The sequence below is a fragment of the Microcebus murinus genome, chromosome 7 (assembly GCF_040939455.1).
Source record: "Microcebus murinus isolate Inina chromosome 7, M.murinus_Inina_mat1.0, whole genome shotgun sequence".
Classification (NCBI taxonomy): Eukaryota; Metazoa; Chordata; class Mammalia; order Primates; family Cheirogaleidae; genus Microcebus; species Microcebus murinus.
In genome coordinates, this window is record NC_134110.1 from 27,822,689 (window position 1) to 27,843,674 (window position 20,986).

The window sequence follows — 20,986 nt, forward strand, 5'->3', positions numbered from 1 at the left end:
AGCCCCGGAGCTGGGGCAGTAATGCTCCCATTTTACAGTTGGGAAAACCGAGGAGCAGAGAGGTGAGTCGCTTACACCAGGTGGGTAGAGGAAGACTGGACTTGGTTCTGGGCAGCCTGCCCAGCCCCACATGCTGCCCCAAAGGCCATCCCTGCTCCCGTTCCTGTGGCTGGAGAGGGCCCCAGAGGTGTCCGGCAGCAACACCCAGAGAGGAGCCCAGCACATCACAGGTGCTCAGACCCAGCCCTGGGAGCCTACCATCAGCACAGGGACCTGCGGTCGTCAAACAAACGGCCCAAGCTGGACTTGCAGATCTCACGGGATACGACAGGCTCAGAGAAGGAGGGATGGGCCCGAGGCCTCACTGAGGACACACATGCACGCACAGACACAGACACACACAGGCACATGCCGTCCTCAGAACACAGACACTGTCCCTGCAAAGGGTGCTGTGGGCACTGGAACCATTGTGACCTCAGAGTGAGGTCAGGGCCGGCCACAGCGGGGGAGGGGCAGTGTCCAGAGATAGGGCTGGTCCACGGGCGTGAGGCCAGAGCTGTCAGTGGGGGCCGGTGGGTCCTCCACACCGCACCCCAACCATGGACAGGCAGCATCCTGAAAGGCCACACAGCCGCGCCTCGGCCAGCAGGACGCCGTCAGCCCTGTCCTTCAACGCCAGGTCAGCTCAGCCCTGCAGGGAACACGGCAGCGCCGGGGACCCTGTCTTCTCCCTACAGGGGCCCTGCCCCCCACCTCTCTGAGGGGCACCTGGGCTGAGCCCCCAGCCCCTGTGTGGAGGAGGGAGGGGTCCTGCCTCCGGAGCAGCCTTGGAGGGGTGTGGGGTGGGCCTCACCGTGCCGCAGCTCTTGCCCGGCAGAGTGCAGGCGAGGGACAAGGGGGCGCCCCACACCTGCTGTGTGAACCTCTGCGTGGACGGACGGACGGACTGTCCGCCTGCTTCTCAGAGCCTCAGCTCTCCTCGGCGGGATGGACGTGATACGACATCCAGTGTTCCTGCAGAGACTTGAGAGAACATGAATAAAGGAAGGTTCTTCTACAACCTTCTGGGGCCCCGGGGACCCCCCTGTGTCCCCAGAGACCCAGCAGACAAAAAGGGCAGCTCCACCTTCCTGTGTCTGGCAGGCGGTCCGAGGAGGGCCCGGCCTCTGACCCCCAGCCCAGGGGGCTCCCCTCCCGGAGCAGGCTCTGCTGTCCAGGCGCTGGCCCACCCCCGGAGCCGGGGATTCCGGTCTTGATTCGCGTCGCCTCGGGCTGTGGCAGGAGCATCTTGGTACCTGCCTGTGAACTCCGCTGTTTGGGCCGGCGCTGTAGTCCCTCTTCTGAGTGTTGTCAGGCCTGTCTCCTCTGTCACAGCTTGTGACGGTTCTAAGCCGGCAAAGCAGTTCCCGCCACAGATGTTTGCTGTGTTTGCGTCGTCTATTTTTAAGAATACATTTGACCCTGGAGGGCACAGGGTCTGTGACGTGGATTTGGGCGGGCGAGGTAGGGGTCTCGCTGGCGCCTGTGGCCCTCACCCTGACCATTGCCGTCCCAAGACAGACCAGGCTTGGGCTGCAGCCCCAGCCAGCAGGGGAGCCCGCAGAGTCAGCGCCTGCCAGGCTCAGGCTGGAAGGGCGGGCTTTCCCGGAGTAGGGAGTAGCTGGTTTTCTGAGAAGCCGTAGGGAGAGGGAGGCTCCCAGGAGAGACAAAGTTTGCATTGACCTTGCAGGGGCCAAGAGAGGAGGCCTCAAGGGCCTCCCCAGAGCTGCCCTGGCCCTGAGACCCCCAGAGATGTCAGAACACACGGCCTCCAGGATTCAGGCTCTGGAGTCAAGGCCAGCCAGGTCCTCGCCTGTCCCCGTCCTCATTGTAGATGGTGAGAGGTGATGGTGAGGTGGGGTCAGGCAGAGGTGAGGCCAATGAGAATCGGGACTCTATCCTTGTCCACAGGAAGCCATGTTCAGCTGGGATGAGCTACACTATTCCCAGGATGCCTTCATTCATTCATCTCTCATTCACTTATTCAGTTGTCCAACACGCACACACTTGAACCTATTGGGATGGTTTTACCCAAATGGCATGTCCTTGGCCAGGCCTTCCTGCCCTGGGGGAGGCCCTGTGGGGCTGAGCTAAGCTGGGATTGTGGGACCTGGTTGACAATGTCCTACCTGCTAAGGTGTGGCTGTGTGGCCTTTTGGAATGCCACCTGTCCATGGCTGGGGTATGATGTAGAGGACACCTGTCCATGCTTGACTTCTCCACCTTGTGGCTCCAGCTGACAGTCCAGGGCTTCCTTGTCTCTCCCCTGCCCAATATGTGAGCCCCATGAGAGAAAGGATTTTTATATATTTTGTTAACCAACAAACCCTCTGGCCCTGGAACAGTGCCTGGCATATAGTCGGCACTTAATAAATACTCACCAAGTAAATGAAGGCAAGAAGGAGTGATTCTACCATGTGCACTGTGTAAGGCTCAGGGACTATATGAGTCTGCATGGGCTGCCATACCAAAATACCACAGACTGTGTGGCTTAAGCAACAGACACTTATTTCTCACAGTTCTAGAGGCTGGGAAGTTCAAGATCAAGGTGCCAGCAAATCAGTTTCTTCCTGGCTTGCTGACAGCCACCTTCTTGCTGTGTCCTCACATGGTGGGAAAAGAGAGCACTTGGTGCTTTCAGTGTTTCTGATTTTAGCCACCGTAGTAGATGTATAGTCATACCCACTGTGCTTTTCATTTGTTTCCCTCATGAGGAATAATACTGAGCACTTTGTATGTGCTTATTTGCCACCTGTTCATCTCTTTTGGTGGATTGTTTAAATCTTTTGCCTGTATTTTCTTAGGTTGTTTGTGTTTTTGTTTTGTTTTGAGAGCTCTTTATGTATTCTAGATATAGTCCTTTATCAGATATGTGATTTGCAAAACTTCTTCCAAGTCTGCGGCTTATCTTTTGACTTTTTATAGATATCTGTCAACCTAAATACAAGACAGAGAGAGACTTTCTTTAAAAAATGGTATTTATTCATGAACGGGCATTACAATGGGTATACGCGTGCATATAGTAAACTGTGTGTGTATTCAAGGAGGTTGTTGGGGTAAGAGGAAATTTTTAAAGGCAAAATGAAGATGATTACATAAATTGTTTTGAAACAATAATCTTAGCTACAATGATCAATAACAAGGATGACATCAGTCTAAGGCTGAATATGCAGTTGCTGGGCAGATGTCCTCATAGAAGTATGTTTTGTGTGTAAGGTTGCAATGGCCGTTGTAGAAGGATGTGGTTTTTGCAGTCTTTTATGATACTTCTTGTTATCAGGCATCATGCATGAGAACTCTCCCTCTATGGCCTCCCTCAGCCCCATTTGTCAGATTTTTAACAGATGGCCCATTTTGATTCCAACAACTTTCACACATATTTCAAAAACCAGTAGTTTTTAATTTTTGTGAAATCAAGTTTATCATTTTTTTTCTTTTTATGGATAGTGCTTTTGGTGTGACATCTAATAAATCTTTATCTAACCCAAGATCATGAAGATTTCCCCTAATATTTTCTTCTTCTAGAAGTTTTAGGAATTTAGATTTTACCTTTAGGTCTATGATCTATTCTGAGTAAATTTTTGTATGTGGTGTGAGGTATAGATTGGGGGCTATTTGTTGTATGTGTTTATTCAACTATTATAGCACCGTTCATTGAATGATTTTCAATTGAATTGCTTTCACACCATTGTCAATAATCAATTGGCCTCATACATATGGGTCTTTTTCTGGAGTCTGTCTTCTGCTCTATATATTTATATTTCTGTGTTTTCATCAGTATCACACTGTCTTGATTACTTAGCTTTATAATAAGTCTTGAAATTGGTAGTGGTCTTGAAAGCAGTCTTCCAATTTTGTTCTTCTTCAAAATCATTTTTATCTATCCTAGTTCCTTTACCTTCCAAGTAAATTTTAGAAACAGCTTTTTGGTTACTATAAAAAATTCTGCCAGAAATTTGATTGGAATGCACTGAATATTTAGATAAACTTAGAGAAAATTAACATCTTAACAATATTGATTCTTCCAATGCATGAGCATGGTATATCTCTCTACTTACTAAAATCTTCTTGATTTCTTTCATAAATATTTTGTAGTTTACAGTATATAGACCTTACAATTATGTGTTAGACTTATACTTAAATAACTTATGATCTTTAGGTAATGTAAAAATGGTATTTTTTTTTCAATTCCCAATTCTTCATTGACAGTATATAGAAATATGATTATTTTTGTATACTGACCTTATAATTTGCAAATTTGCTAAACTCACTTTTTAGTTCTAGTAAGTTTTTGTGTAGCTTCTTTGGAATTTTCTACTTGAGTAATAATGTCTTCTACAAATAGAAACAATTTGTTTCTTTCTTTCCAAGCTGTATGCCTTTTATTTCTTTTTCTTGACTTTTCACCTTGACTAAGGCCAAAATACGATGTTGAATAAGAGTGTTAATAGCATACATCCTTGCCTCATTCCCAATCATGAGGAATAAAACATCCAGTCTTCCACTGGCAAGTATGATATTAGCTGTATGATTCTCATAGATGCTCTTTATTGAGTTAAGGAACATTCCTTAATCCCTGTTTTTATTGTGAATAGACGTTTGAGTTTGCCAAATACTTTCTCTGCAACTATTGAGATAATTATATGATTTTCTTCCTTAGTCTGTCAATATGATGAATTACATTGATTGACTTTCAAATGTCCAGCCAGTCTTGCATTCCCAGGATAAGCCCCATTTAAAGATCATGGGTGAATGTTTCTATATATTTTGGATTATTTTCTTAAGAAAGTTTGTGTCTGCTCACGGAGAATATTAAGCTGTAGTTTTCTTTATTTATAATATTTTTATCTGGTTTTGGTAGCAGGGTAATGCTTGACTCATGGAATTGGTTGAGAAGTGTTTCCTCCTCTTCAATTTTCTGGAAGAATTTTGTAGCGTTGGTACTATTTCTTCCTTAAATGCTTTGTAGAATTCAAAAGTGAAACCATCTGGACCTAAAGTTTTCCTTGGGGGAGTGTTTTCAACTGCAAATTCAATTTTTACCATAGATATATGGCAATTCTTGTTATTTAATTCTCAAATGAGCGTTGGTATTTTATGACTTTAAGGAATTTGTCCATTTCATCTAAGTCGAATAAAGTTTTGAATACTATTCCTTTATCTTTTTAATGTCTGTAGTACCTGTAATGATGTACTCACTCTTATTCTTGATGTTAATAATTTGTGTCCTCTTTTTGTCCTAATATATCCTGCTAGTGATTTATCAATTTATTCATCTTTCCAAAAAAACACCTGTTAGTTTCATTGATTTCTATTTACCTACATTTTTACCATTTCCAATGTTCTTCATTCTTTTGTGTAGTTTCCATCTGGTATCATTTTCCTTCTATCTGAAAAACTTTCTCTAACATTTTTTGCAGTGCAGATCTTCTGGTGATAAATTCTTATGGCCATTGTATGTATAAAAAAGTTTTATTTCACCCTCTGCTTTTAAAGATTTGGGGAGGCATATAGAATTCTAGCTTGACAGGTTGTTGTTTTGTTTTGCTTTTTCATTCATTGCTTTAAAATGTTTCTCCACTATCTTCTGGCTTGCATTATTTCCAAGAAGAACTATGCTCCCATTTTTTTTTTTATTTCTTTCATGTGTTTTTTTCCCTAGCTTTTTGTTAGATTTGCTCTTGTGACTGGTTTAGGGAAATTTTAATTTTAAGTGACTTGGTATCATTTTCTTCATGTTTCTTCTGCTTGTAATTCATTGAGTTTCCTGGATCTCTAGATGTATAATTTTCATCGAATTTACAAAATGTTCAGATATTATTTCTTCAAATCTGTTTTCTTCCTCCTTCCTTCTCCTGTGGGGACTCAAATTCCACACACATAATGCCACCTGAAGTTGTCCCACTGATGTCTCACTGATGCTCTGTTCCACTTTTCCCCTTTTTTCTATTTGTGTTTCATTTTTGGATAGTTTCTGCTGCTGTGTCTTCAGGTTCACTAATCTTTGCTGCTACAGTGTCTAATCTGCTATATTCTTAATCTGAAACATATTTTTTTATATTTTCTGTGTCTCTCCTTAACATGCTTATGTTTTACTCTACCAAGTTGAACATATGGAATATAGTTACATTAACCATTTTAATGTCCTTGTCTTCTAATGCTGTCATCTCCGTGTTCATTCTGATCAATTGATTTTCTCCTCATTGTAATTCATATTTTCTTGCTTCTTTGCATGCCTGATACATTTTGACTGGATGCTAGACATTGTGAATTTTACCTTATTGGGTACTGGATATTCCTACTTTCTTTTTTTTTAATATTCTTGAACTTTGTTCTGGGACACAATTAAATTATTTGAAAACAATTTGGTCCTTTTGAGGCTTGCTTTTAAAGCTTCGGTAGGTAGGGACAAAGCATCATTGAAGTAACACCAGAGTACTCTACCTAATGCCCTGTGCATTACAAGGATTTCTGCTCTGGCTGATGAAAAAGAAACTCTTTCTAGGCCTGTATAAGCTCCAAAAAGATTGTTCCTTCTGCTCCCTCGGGGCTGTTGTGGTTCTTTTCCCACACACACTGAACTGGGAGGAAGCCTGGGGATGCGGGGGACCCTCTGCAAATCTCCAGGACCCCACCCCCCCACCTGCAGCCGTCTCCTATGACCTGTCCCTGTAAATTCTGGCCACTTTGGCCTCCCCAAACTTCTATCTCCATCGCCTCAACTCAAGGGGACTAATGGGCTTTCTTGGGTTCCGTCCCCCGGCGCTGCAAACTGGAAACTTTCCAGGCGGCTGTCTGTGGCAGTTTGGGGCTTGGCTTGTCGGTTTTCCATCTCTCAGGGATTGCTGCCCTGCGCCGCTGCTGCCTGGTGTCTGAGAACCCTGGCATTGAGTATTTTCCCCAATTTTGGAGCTAAGGCTAGAGGGTGAGCCTGGTCCTTGTTACTGCATCTTGAGTGGAAGCAACAGTGTCTCATTAAGTCATTTTCAGGACTTTGGGTTCTACTCTGTGTGGAATGGGGACCCACAGGGGGGTTCTGAGTGCCATGATCTGACATGCCCTCTTACTGGTGGGACAAATGGATGAATAAGGTGTTGAGAGATGTGCTGCCTTCTAACACACCACAGAATTTACTTATTTAATTTGCTGGCAGCTGTTTTTCTTCCTCACGGGTGTACCCCGGGTCCCTAGAACATGCCCCGCCTACGGTAGGTACTTGGGAAGTGGGAACTGAGAGTGAACCAGCAGAAGAGTCTGGAAGTGGGAGCAGCGGAAGTGTCCCTGCATGGGGCCGCTCATGGGAGTTAGGAAGCCAGGCTCAGGTGGCACCCCCAAAGGGAAGGATGCCTGCTTTTCAGCCCCGTATGTCCCACAGGCCCACAGTCTGAGGGATCCTTCCCATAGGAGGAGGGACGGAGGGAGGGGGAGGGGCATGGACCAGCTTGGAGGGCCCTACATTCCTCCTTGCTTCTGCCCCACCCCCACTCCTGTGGCACCTGTCCTCCCCTCAGAGACCCCACAGGGATGTCTGGGTGGTTAGGGCAGCCTTGTGTGTGGTCCTGAGGGCCTAGCTCATCCACGTCAGTGCGAGCACTGGAGCTGGGTGCCAGACCCTGAGCCCTGCCATGTCTGCCCCACAGCCACGTCTGTCCCATGAGCCCACAGTGTCACAAGGCCTCCGACCACAGCCTCCTCCCAGGGCTCAGCCCGTCCAGTGAACAGAAGGGTGGACAAATGGAAGGAGGTTGCTGGACCTGGTCCAAACCCATGCTGCCCTCAGTGTCACCTCCCCTCAATCCATCAACACACAAAGGCACCCAGATGTGTACACCCAGGATCCCTTTTCCATTTCAGAATCTCCCCCCATGTCTCCACATCCATGAAGGACCCATCTTGCACAAAGGGACCTCAGGACTCTGACTACAGGGACAGAAGGTCATACCCCACCACCATCCTCCTCCACAAAACACAGAGCAGCCAGGCCGCCCTGATGCCCCAGGAGCACAAGATGTTCATGGAGGAAGCCTACAACTCAGGTGCTCACCAGCCCCGGGACTCAGGCCAGGGGCAGGGTGGCCCCCAGATGGAGTCAGGTTCCAGCAGTTCCCACCATGTCCTTCTACCCAAAGCAGTCCTGGGGAGTGAGGGGCAGAGGGAGTCCCATCTCCAGGACCTTGAGGATGTCAAGGGGTGTAGACATACTAAAGCTTTCAGCAGAGAGCCCAGCGTACCTGCCTTGGCCTCTTCATGAATCCTGGGGTACCTTCCAAAGCCAAAAAATGCCCCATCTAATACCCAACCCTCCCTCTCCTCCCACACCCTCTCACACTCAGAACCTCAGCTCAGGCCTGGCCTCCTCCCTGGAATGCTTTTCCCTCATCCAGACACAACTGAATGTTGGATAACTGGATGGAGGAATTAGCGTATGAATAGATGAGTGGATAAATGGACAGACAGATGAATGGATGGATGGATGGATGGATTAATTTATATATGGATGAATAGGGTAGATGGATGGATGGATGAATTTATGAGTGGATGGATGTATAGATGATACATTTATGAAGATACAGATGTTTGGTGGATGGGTGAGTAGATGAATGGCAAGTTAGACAAAAAAGTGGATGAATAAATGAGGGGCAGATACTTGAATGAATGTGTGGGTGTATGGGCAGATGGGTACACGGATAGGCAGATGATGGATAAATGAATAAATGGATGGATGGAAAAGCAGTTGGGTCAGTGAGTGGATGGAATGTGAGCGGGTGAGTGAGGTTATGCAGACTTGTACACACTCATGCTCCATATCTATACCCCAGAAGGCATCTCTGGACAGTCAAGAGGTCCAGGACTTCCCATGTGTCCAGTTGTGCAGTCCTCGCTTCAGATGACTCCTTCCCATCCCCAGACTTGCCTTCCCTGCCTACCCAGCCCTACATCTACAATGTGACCCTCCATGGCCCACCCACCCTACACCCTTCTTGCCACCCGCAGCCATCTGCTTCAAGATGTTCCGGGACATGAGTGGTTCCGATCCCTTCCACCTGAAGTACATCTTCAAGAAGATCAAGAACATGGCTCACGTGTCCCCCAACCTAGTGTTGGAGTCCATCCACGACTACTTCATAGAAAACCCGGAGGTGGGGGCTGCACGGGCCACTGGGAACAGGCACGGGGAGCAGAGGGGAGGGTTGGACCCCAAGGTGGGCTCAAATCCTGGATCATACCTAGAACAGCTAGAGAATTTGGGGCAAGTTTCAATTTCCTCATATATCAAATGGGCTGAGTAAGGAAGAACAGCAGACCAACGTGCGTTGGCCACCCTCAAACTGAGGTGGATGTTATGATCCTCACAGATGAGGAAATGAAGGCTTAGGGACAGGAAGTGATTTGCCTAAATTCACAGAACCGTTAAGTGGCAGAGATGGATGGTGGGATGGAGGGAAAGATAATGGACAAGTGAAGGGAAGATCTAAGCATAAATGAATGACCTGACTTTGAAGATGGAATGTCTTTAAATCCCATGGCAGTTCCCTGAGCATAGGGACATATTTGTATTCCTCTCTCTCTGCATCACCTGGTTGGGGACCTGCACGTAGTAGGTATTCACTAAATGGTCACTGGGGGAATGGCCAAAAGCAACCAGCTCTGACCCTCTCCTTTTGGCCTCCGTGCACACCAGTCCCCATCATCTCCTGCACCATCAGACCCACCTGGCCCTGCGCCTCTGTCCGCTCTGCCATTCACAGATCTCCACCCGGCACAAGTTCCGGCTGTTCCAGGCCCTGGAAATAGTCATCAGAGCCAGTGACTTCCTGGACGAGAGCTGGGAGAAAATCTTCACGAAGCTGGCCCTGGAGAACATGGCCAAGTCCACGGTGGGCCTCCCCTTCACGGCCAATGGGCCATTCCTGCAAGGGCTTTGGGAATGCAGGCAGCTGCCCCAGGATCCAGGGGATGCTGGCTGCCCAGCCTCGGGAAGGCCGGCTGCGAGTCTACCACATTCCCAGGCTGTGACTCAGCCCCCGGCTCCCCATCTGGGTTCCTGCCCAAAGGAGATTGGCAGGCTCGGACTTGAACTGCCCTGCCCTGCCCCAGGCGTGCAGTCCAGGCAGCCACCCCCAGGCCGGCCCACAGTCTCCACTGGTTGCAGCTCCAGGAGATTGAGGACTGGTGGCTTTTATTCAGACCGACTAGGCCAGGGCAGCGCCAGGGTGGACTACTCAGTACCCACATGGCAATCACCAAGGCCTACCGTGGGTCTATGCACTGGCACCTGTCAAAGAGTGACTAGGCACCATTTAACCCTCTGTATTGTGCCCGGTCTTAATTTATGAATGATACATGGACAGGCAAATGCCATTCAAAAGGTTTTTAATACTCACACTGGGGCCGGGCATAGTGGCTCACGCCTGTAATCCTAGCACTCTGGAGGCCGAGGTGGGCGGATCACTAAAGGTCAGGAGTTCGAAACCAACCTGAGCAAGAGCAAGACCCCATCTCTACTAAAAATAGAAAGAAATTAATTGGCCAACTAAAAATATATAGAAAAAAATTAGCTGGGCATAGTGGCAAGTGCCTATAGTCCCAGCCACTCAGGAGGCTGAGGCAGGAGGATCACTTGAGCCCAGGAGTATGAGGTTGCTGTGAGCTGGACTGAAGCCACGGCACTCTAGCCCAGGCAACAGAGTGAGACTCTGACTCAAAAAAAAAAAAAAAATACTCACACTGGAACCAAAAAGCACAGCATGCCACACAGGGCCACCTGAACCTGTCCCCTGCAGGGCTGAGGAAGCAGACAGGAACTATCTGGACTGTGCCTTCAGGGCTATGGTGGCAGGAAGTAACTAAGTGGAGACATCCCCTGGGGGCTAAGGGGCCACTGGCTGGTCGGGGTTGGTGGCTGGGGAATTGCAATGTGACTTTCACACACCTGCGAACACATGAACTACTTTGGGCGTCCATCTGGCCCTGTGACTCAGCAGCCTTACGGAGAGGTGATTAGGAATAAGAGTTGTCAAGTAGCCAGTAGAGTCTGAAAATGTGCCTAGTGCACTCTCCAAACAGGTGTGTGTGGCTCCCATTCACAGATGGAGAGACCGAGGCCAAAGCCCAGATGGTGGAGCAGGTGGACAGGCTCCTGTGCTTCCCCCAGAGAAGCCTATGAGGCCACCCTAGGTGTGAGGGACAGAGAGAAATGGGGAACAAGGGCCATATCCACCTTATTTCTTTTTCTATTTAAATTATATTTATTTGCTTGTTTATTTAACTCGCCATCGTGGTGTCTATTGGGCATATTTATTAACAAGCGTGTGGCATCTGGTACAGGTTACAGATCTAGGATAGCAGAGATCTGGGAGCAGGGGCTGCAGTACAGTCACAGGGTCACGGTCTACCTTCAGCCTCGCTGGGGGTGGCTGAGACCCGTCATGGCGTGTGAGGCAGGGCAGCAGCCCGGCAGGCTGGGCAACAGCCTGCAGGAAGCTGGTCAGGGCTGTTCCGCGTTTTCTGCTTCTGAGCTCACCAGGACCCAGTGTCGCTGCCCAGTGTAGCAGCGCAGGTGCCACAAGCCGGCGGGACGCGGAGGGCCAGTGGTCACTTCACCACCAGGTCAAAACCTGCAAAGCACACAATCGTTCCCAGCCCCGGGCTGGGACTCAAGGCATCCTGGGATCTGCCCCGCCTTGGACTCCTGTCCCCAGTCAAGGGACCCTTCCTGATTCACCACCCACGCAGCAGACATGCAGCCCCAGCAGCTGTTTGAGGAGGGCTGTGTGGGAGCAAAACCGTGAGCCACGCTTTTCCCGAACGTCTATATTCTGTCTCCAGCCATGTCAGCATCCCTCTGTCTTCTCTTCTGGGCTCTGAGGCTTTCCAGGGAGACCCTGACCCAGGGCCCAGCCTGGAGGTCAGGGTCCTGACCAGTGGTGGTGCTGTGGGGGCCAGGCCTGGGAAGCAACTGTGCCCTGAGCTTGTGGTCCTGGCCTCCCCTGTGCAGAGACCCTCACCCACCCTCTCCAGAGACCGGGTCTTGCTGGGGTGCCAGGGGGTGGACCCCTCCAGCTGTGTGGGGTGGGCACCATCTAGGGACACAACTGCCTCAAAAACCACATGACCCTTATTATTATGCCCCTCCACTGCCACCTCGAGTCCAGGGCTTGGGGAGACACAAGATCCAACTTCTATCCAAACCGTGGGAGATGGCACAGCATGGGTGGGGCTGTCTGCTTCCAGCTTCCAGATGTGGTTGCTGTTGTCCTTTTTTAAAAATCTCCTAAATATGGTTTTAGATGAGCTTTTGGGGGTTGGAGTTTTTTAATATTTTGGGTGGGGGGAAGAGCAAGATCAGATTCAATCCATCATCTTAACAAGAAGCTCTCATGGCCATACTATCAATAAATTATAGGACAGGTGCAGGGGCTCAAGCCTATAATCCCAGATCTCTGGGAGGCCGAGGTGGGTGGATCACTTGAGGTCAGGAGTTCAGGACAAGCTTGAGTGAGAGCAAGACCCCTGTCTCTACTAAAAATAGAAAATGTAGCTGGGTGTGGTGGCACACACCTATAGTCCCAGCTACTCGGCAGGCTAAGGCAGGAGGATTGCTTGAGCCCAGGAGTCTGAGGCTGCAATGACCTATGATGACAGCACTATGCTCCAGCCTGGGTGACAGAGTGAGACTCTGTCTCAAAAAATCAATAAATAAATTATAAATGACTTATCAATTTCCTATGATGATTCAAGCTACATGGCAGGTTGAGCAGGAAAGGACCTTAGGTACCTCCACTTTCAGATGCCACCAAAAGCACTCAGACCCCCGCTGTGCCTGCCTCACACCCACAGGCATGAAGTCCCCTCACGGCTCCCACTAGGACAGGGAAAAGAGAGGAATTCAAACGTGGAGCGTGAGCTAAAGAAACACCAAAAACACTTACTGAGAAAGTACCGGCATGGCACAGAGTCAGGCTCCAGGGCAAGAGGCTCCTTTCCCCCACGGTACTCCCCCCAGACAGCGGTGGGCCTGGCCAGGGCTGGGGGCAGGGACCTGGCCAGCTGGGCTCTGCCCTGGAGCAGCTGACACTGCCTCGATGGACGGGAACACAGCCTCTGGTTCTGAGTTCATGGCGGTAAAGAGTTAAAGATGTGACGCTGTCCTGAGCTGATGGGAGCTCTGGAAGAGGGGAGGGGTGTGACTAGAAGCTCCCGGATGGGTGTCCTGAGCCCAGGCCTTGTGGGGACTCTAAAATGGCCTAAGATTTGGACAAATAGGGAGTGGGAATGGGGTCCCAGGCAGGGGCACAGAGTGAGCAGCGGCTCAGAAGCAGGAAGAAGAATGTTCTAGAACCCTAAGAGACTAGGAATGTCTCGGGCTGCCTCAGCCTCAGTTTCTTAACAAAAAAGGGTTGGTAATAACTGCCCTGCCTGTCGCACCACACCAGCCTGTGAAAACGCCAGGGCCCTGGACAAGCCGGCTCTTACTTTCTCCTCCCTGTCCTGCCGCCCTGCCCAGGAGCTGGAAGACGCATTCCAGGACGCGGCCAGCAACGTGCTGGCGGCCATCTGCAAGCACTCGTGGCGGCCCGTGGCCCAGCACCTGGAGGCAGAGCTGCTGACGGGCGTCTTCCCGCACCGCAGCCTGCTCTACGTGATGGGCGTCCTGTCCTCGGAGGGTAAGTCTGCCGCGGCGGGCGCATGGGGCGCGTCACACGGGTCCAGGAGTGGTGCTGAGCCCCAGAGCCCAGGCAGGGCTGCCGATCTGCCGGCCGCACGATGGCAAAGCAGGGTGGACGGGCTGCTGCCCTGAGGACCCCACCGTTAGGGTGGGGACTCGCGATGAGGATGAGAAAGAAGTCTCGACACAAAGATTAGGATAGAAAGAAGCAAAAGGTTTATTTTACCTTCTGAGAGAGAGAGCGAGAGAGAAGGAAAGAGAAAGAGCAGCATATAGTAAAAAAAGAAAAGGGATGTGCTGGGGGGGGAGGATAAGAGGTTTGGGGTTTTTATTAGGGGGTAGAGGGGAAAAAAGTGAAAAAGCAATTGCTGCCAGCTGACAGCAAAAATGGCTGTGACACAGCTGTGTCTCTTTCATTATTTTTTTCTCTTCTCTGCACGCCGGTTATAAAAGTCCTCAGAATGTGGTTCTGGCGAGAGCTGAGGTGGGGCTCACACCCCTGCTGTCTGCTTAGGGCTCTTCAAGGCTGTTAAAAAATCTCTTAGAAACAACGAGTTAGGCCACAGGCGGTTAGTCTTACAAGGGGCTGCTGTGTGTTGTGATCTTTCCCTTCAAAGGGGCAATTATGTGCTGTGGGTTGGTTCCTCTTTCTTCCTGTTAGATGGTCTATTATCCAGGCCATCCTGTCACCCACAGCCGCCCACCACCCCTGGCCGCTTGGACACTCTTGGGACCTCCCAGGAAAGGGCTGCACCAGGCCCAGCGGTGCCACCTGTCTGATGGCTCTCGTGCCTGCTGTCAGTATTTCAATAGCTGGGCCTGGACAGAACCAGGACAACCTGGGAGGGTCTGGGAGGTGGGCCAGGGCACCTCCAGGTGCCACTGCCGCATCTGTCCTGTCCCTCGGCCACATGAGTCAGGCGGCACTCCTCCCCAGACAACGAGGAGACCCATCTCAGAGAGGCAGCGTGACAGGCCAGGGCCACCCACAGCGCGTGGCAGCCTGCAGCCTCCAGGGCCTACTTCACAATAGCTGCTGCCGCGGAGCCACGGGAAGGGCCGCGCTGGACAGTGGGGTCCTGAGGACGTGGCAGGGGGTAGTGCTGCACTCAGCTGGTGCAGGACAGCAAACACTGACTGAGCCCCTGCCGCGTGCCAGGCCCTCAGCCACAGGGGCTCATAGTCCAGGGAGGGAGGCAAGCACCAACTTCCATTCATTCACTCACTCATTCATTCACAAGCATGTGCTGCTGTGCTTACTATTGCCCAGCGGGGAGGTGCTGGGCTGCCACAGGGGCATCTGGAGGAGCCCAGAGAGGAGAGTGACTGGCTGTCCTGGGGTCCTTCAGGGAGGGCTTCCTGGAGAAGGTGACCAGCTGAGGCCACGTCTAGAGGGATGCATAGGAATGTGAGGAGGGAAGCTCACTTCACCAACGGCCTTCAGGAAGCATTGGTCAGCAGCCAGCGAGGAACTGGGCAGTGGAGGAAGCAGGCATGGCAGGTCCTGTGACCTGCAGGGAGGCCCAGTCCAGCAGGGGAGGCCTCCCAGGCTGGGCTTGGGAGCCTGGACTCTAAGGCCTGGGACAAGGCAGGACCCAGCTTGGCTTGGCCCTGCCCTGGGATGGGCAGGCTGGGTGGAGGTCCCTCTGCACCTGGGGCAACCTCTGAGACCCCAGGCCCATCCCCAAAGCAGCCCCTCCCTCTGAGGTGGGAGTTCCAGAGCCCCCAAAAGGCTTTCCAGTCTCACCATGTCTCCCACCCAAGCTTTATTTTCCCACTCTTGAGGGGACTCCAGTGTATCCCAAGGGGCCATGTTTGGAGGAGCCCTTCCACTCACCACTGGGGAGCCCCGGGCTCAGAGAGGGAACGTAGCCCGCCCAGGGTCACACAGCAAGGGCAACAGGGCCACGACTCCAGCCCAACTCTGGACCCCACACCCAAGCCGGGCTCACATCCCTCCAGCTTGCTTCCCCCGTGAGCAGGACGGGCAGAGGCAGAACAGTATCGCCCAACTCCGGCCAGTGTCTAAGGGTGGGGAGGTGGGGAGATGGGGCCTGAGATCCAGCCCTGGCTGTGGACATGAGACCTGCAACCCACCCCTCTCGCCCCCAGAGGAGCTGCTCAACAAGGAAGACAGGGCGAGCTGGGAAGAGCAGCTGACCCAGGTAGGGGGAGCCCAGCCAGCAGCCAGGGTGGGGGAGCAAACCAACATGGACCAGCACCTGCTGCAGTGGGGAGAGGAGGGGAGAGGAGGGGAGAAGGAAGGGAGGGAAGGAACAGGGAGGGAGGGAGATGGGGAAAGCAAGGGAGTGGGGAGGAAAGGAGGGTCCCCACTGCACAGATGAGCAGACAGAAGAGCTTGGGGAGATGACATGATTTGGCCAGCAGGGCTGGTCACTGGGGCAGGTGGGATTTGAACCTTGGTCTCTAGAGACCTGGCACAAAGCAGGTGTCCAACATGCACAGGACCACCCCTTCCGTGCTGTGAGCTGGACCTACAACCAGGGCACCAGAGAGGATGCAGAGGCCCAGGTTGAGACAGGGGAGGAAGGAAGCGAGTCAGGTGGACTGAGGATGCCGCAGCCAAGAAGCAGGGTCAGCGCAGGCCCGCCGCTGCGCACACCAGGGGAAGGGCCTGCTTGGCTGAGAGAAAGGACACAGGGCCCTGACAGACCTGGGTCTGAGTCAATCACAGCTGTGCACCCTGGGGTGACCTACTTTGCCCCACTGTACCTCAGTTTTCTCACCTGTCAAAGGGGGGTGAAAGGACTTCACTCAAATGACGGTTGGGGAGATTACAGGAAATAGCCCATGTGAAGTGTTTGGCACGGTGCCGGCGCACAGGAAGCCTTCACTGAATGTCAGTTACTGCCATCACACAGAAATGGCTGTAGCAGGAGCAGCAGCAGAAGGGTCGTAACCGAGTGGTGCCTAGTAGCAGCAGCAACAGCAATGCAAGTAACTGATAGACTAAGACAAAACATCACTGCGGATATAGAAAACTGGAACAGTACAATTAACCAAATCGATCTAATAAAATGCAAACAGAACATTCACCAAGATAGACCATATGCTGGGCCATATATCATGTTTCAATGAAAGTAAAAGGACTGAAATCTAGCAGAGTACATTCTCTGACCAAAACATAAATTAGAGTTCAATATTAGATATATCTGGAAAAACTCCAAATGCTGGGAAATCAAATGTCACACTTATCTACCCATGGGTCAAAAAAGAAATCACAAGAAAAATTAGAAAATATTTTAAACCAAAGGATAATGAAAACGCAACACATAAAAATTTGTGGGATACAACAAAAAGCAATGCTTAGAAGGAAATTTTAATGCCTGTATTAGAAAAGAAGAAAAATAAAATCAGTTATCTAAACCTCCATTTTAAGAGGTTATCCCAAAAAAGAGCAAATTAAACCCAAAGTAAGTAGAAGGAAGGAAACAACAAAAACTAGAACAGAATTCAAAGAAATACAAAAAAAGGACAAACAATAGAGAATGGATAAAATCAAAGTAGGTTCATAGGAAATTCAAAAAATTGATAAACCCCTCCCTAGACTGATCAAGAAGAGAGAAAACACAAAATGCCAACTTCAGAAATAAATAAGGAACAACACCACAAATCCTTTAGACTCTAAGCCCAGACACTTCACTAATGAATTCTATCAAAAATTTGAGGAAGCGTGGCAGATGCCTATAGTCCCAGCTACTTGGGAGCCTGAGGTGGGAGGATCTCTTGAGCCCAGGAATTGGAGGCTGCAGTGAGCAATGATGATGCCACAGAGCAAGACCTTGTTTCTAAAAAGAAAAATGAAAAAAAAAAAAAACTTAAGGAAGAAATAATACCAATTCTATACAAATTCCTTTAAGAAAATAGAAGAGGAAGGATATATATGAGCCCAGCACAACCCTGATACCAAAACCAAAGATGTTGCCAAAAAAAGGCAAACTAAAGACCAATATCTTTCTTGAAGATAAACTCAAAAATCTTTTAAACAAAACATCAGCAAATTGAATAAAAGGGTAATACATCATGATCAAGTAGTGTTTATCCCAGGGACTCAAGGTCAGTTTAACATTTGAAAAGCAGTAAGTGCAATTCAACACAATAACAGAATAAAGTAGAAATATTTTGATCATTTTTATGAAAAATTGCATAGAAAAAGCATTTGGCAGAATTCAAAACCTATTCATGATAAAGGCTCTCAACAAACTAGGAGTAGAAGGAAAGAGCCTCAGCTTGACAAAGAATATCTAAACACAGCTAACACACTCAGTGATCAAAGACTGAACACTCTGCCGCCAAGATCAGGAATCAGGCAAAGATGTCCAATCTCTCCACTGCCAGTCCACATCGCACTGATGCTTCTAGCCAATGCAATCAGGTGAGAAAAAGGAGAAGAAAAAAGACATGCAGATTGCAACCAAAAAAGTAAAACTTTTTTTGCACACATAGAAAATCTTAGAGAATCTTAAAAATATTGGAACTAATAATTACTAATAATTGAATTTAGCAAGATCTCAAGATACAAGATCAATGTACGAAATTCAACTGAATTTTTATATACTAGTGATGAACAATTGGAAAATGAAAATTTTCTAAAAAGGACAGCAATAAAGATATGGAAGACTCAAAGATAAGTGTAACAAAATATGTGCAATATCCTTACAAAGCATTGCAAAGACAAATTAAAGAAAACCTTAAAAATAGAGACAATAAGATGTCTGCGAATAAAGATTCAATAATGGCTTACCAATTCAATATGTCAATTCTCCCAAAATCGATTTGTAGATTGAATGCAATGCCAATCAAAATCTCAGAAGACTTTATAGTAGAATTAAATATAACCTATAGATTAAAATTTTATATAGAAATTTTAAAGAACTTAGAATAGCCAAAACAATTGTGAAAAAGAATAAAGTTATAAGAATTCTACTACTTGATTTCAAGGTAGGGCTACAGTAAACAGGACAGTGAGGCATTGGCATAGGTTAAACAAATAAATCAGTGGAACAGAATAGAAAATCCAACACAAAACCACACTTATACAGACGATTGATTTTTTTTTTAAAGTGCCAGAGTAATTCAATGGGGAAAGGAAAGTCTTTTGAATAAATGGTCCTGGAAATTTGCATATATATAAGAAAAAATGAACTGTAATGCCTAGCTCAAGCCATTCACAAAAATTAATTAGAGATAGAACTAAGTCCTAAATGTAAAAGCTAAAACTAAAAAGCATCTAGAAGAAAGCACAGGAGAAAATCTTGCCAACTGTGGGGTAGGTAAATATTTCTTAGGACTCAGAAAGCAATCAGCATAAAAAGAAAAAATGGGTAAGTTGTATTTCATCAAAATTAAAGCATCTGCTCATCAACTGATATCATTAGAAAATGAAATTAGAAAGCTGCAGACGTGGAGAAGGTACCCAAAATACATGTATCTGGCAAGGCACTGCATTCAAAATAAATAAAGAACTTGTACAACTCGGTAAGAAAAAGATAAATAGTTCACTTTTTAAAATTATCAAAATATTCACAAAGCACTTCACAAAGGAAGACATGTGAACACCAATAAACAAATCTCCAAAAATCATCAACATCTTTAGTTCTCAGGGAAATATCTATAGAAACCACAATGAGCCACCACTACATACCCGCTGAGAGAGCTCATGTGAAAAATGACAACACCAAACGTTGGCAAGGATGTGGAGCAGCCTGAATGCTGCTGGTAGGATGGTTCAATGGTGCAACCTTTTTAGAAAATTGACATTTCCTTCTAAAGCTAACATATGACCCAGCAATTCCACGTTTAGGTATTTTCCCCAAGAGATGTCCAAACATGCATGTACAAAATGACCTATACATGTGCAAAAATGTTCATAGCAGCCTTATTCATCATAGCCTCAAACTGGAAACAACATGTGGCAAGCACAGTAACGGGTACCCTCTCCCAAAGATCTAAAATCAATAATTTTCTGTCCACCTCAGAAAACTAGAGAAAGAGAAAGTTAAACCTAAACCAAGCAAAAGAAATAATAAAAGTTAAAACAGAAAACAAGGATGAATTTCTGATACACACAGCAACATGGATGAATCTCAAACACATTGTGCTAAGGGAAAAAAACACCAGACAAAGTCATATTCTGCATAATTCCAGTTATGTGCAACTCCAGAAATGGCAAAACTAATCGATAGTGAAATAAATCAAAACAGTTTTGTGGTGAAGGAGATTAACTAAGAAGGAGCATGAGAGCACTTCCTAGGGTGGTGGTGAATGCTCTACATTTTGATGGGGTGTGACTTACAGGGGTCTAACATTTGTTAAAATTCATGAGCTGCACAGTAAAGATCCATGCATTTCACTATAGTTAAGTGCACCTCAATTTTCAAAATATTGAAAACAATTAAAAATTGGGGGAAGAGATGTGTTACAAAATTCAGAATAGTTTAGGTTTTTTAAAGCAATACAGTGCCTACCCTGTATATTCCATGACCACCCTTAGCAGGGTCTAGGGCAGCTGCAGAATCAACTATGTTAATATCTCTGCTACAGAAACATACAAAAAGTATTCACACTAAGTCCCATAAATCGTGTCATGTCACCTTGGGTCAGCTTTTGCCAGCCAATGAGGTTGCTGCAAAGCTTTGGCGGAAAAATGTTTAATTTTCTGAGTTTGGGAATTTGGATTTCAGACAAGGAGCTGGGGTGCTGTTGCATATAGCAGTGAACAAGGACAGTCGAGGTTTAGGGGAGGGGACATGAGTCCCTGGCGCTTCTGGGGAAACTCGGGGCTTCCTGGTGGCCAGGGTCCATGGGGCTGCGGCTGCCCAGGTCCTGCCGCACCCCAGCATCCTGTGAATGAGCCAGGAAGGTTCTGCCATAAGTGGGGAGCAATTTCCTTTTAGGGACCAAGGGCTCAAGGCCTGGGAGGGGGTGCTCTAAAGGGTGCTCGTCCGCCCGACCAGGCATGCCTTGTGCTCACAGCAAATTCTTAGCATTTCTTTAGCATAAATTTCTAGAAATGGAGTTCTTGGGGAAATGTGTGCATATTTTAAACTATAATTGATATTGATGTTGCCTTTTGATTGATATTGTGAAAACCTTCAAAAAAAATGTAGATCCAATCACCCTCCCATCAAAGACCGCGTCCCTGCTGATATTCAGTGTTTTACCTTTTGCCCATCTTGGCCAAAATGATGCATAACCTTAATTTCCACTCCTTAAATAGTAGCAAGTTTGAGTTCATAGTATCCTCATCACATGTGC

At 48.0% G+C, this 20,986-nt stretch overlaps 1 protein-coding gene across 1 annotated transcript in view; it reads left to right on the forward strand.

The window, feature by feature from the left end:
• The first annotated feature begins 513 nt into the window (after positions 1-513).
• LOC105864096 (maestro heat-like repeat family member 5) overlaps positions 514-20,986 on the forward strand; it is a 61,803-nt gene continuing 41,330 nt past the window's right edge. The window contains exons 1-6 of the mRNA XM_076005340.1: positions 514-679; positions 7,894-8,075; positions 9,034-9,179; positions 9,789-9,917; positions 13,547-13,706; positions 15,821-15,873. Of these exons, the coding sequence (XP_075861455.1) occupies positions 600-679; positions 7,894-8,075; positions 9,034-9,179; positions 9,789-9,917; positions 13,547-13,706; positions 15,821-15,873 (750 nt within the window). The 5' untranslated portion in view covers positions 514-599. The remainder of the gene's footprint in view (positions 680-7,893; positions 8,076-9,033; positions 9,180-9,788; positions 9,918-13,546; positions 13,707-15,820; positions 15,874-20,986) is intronic.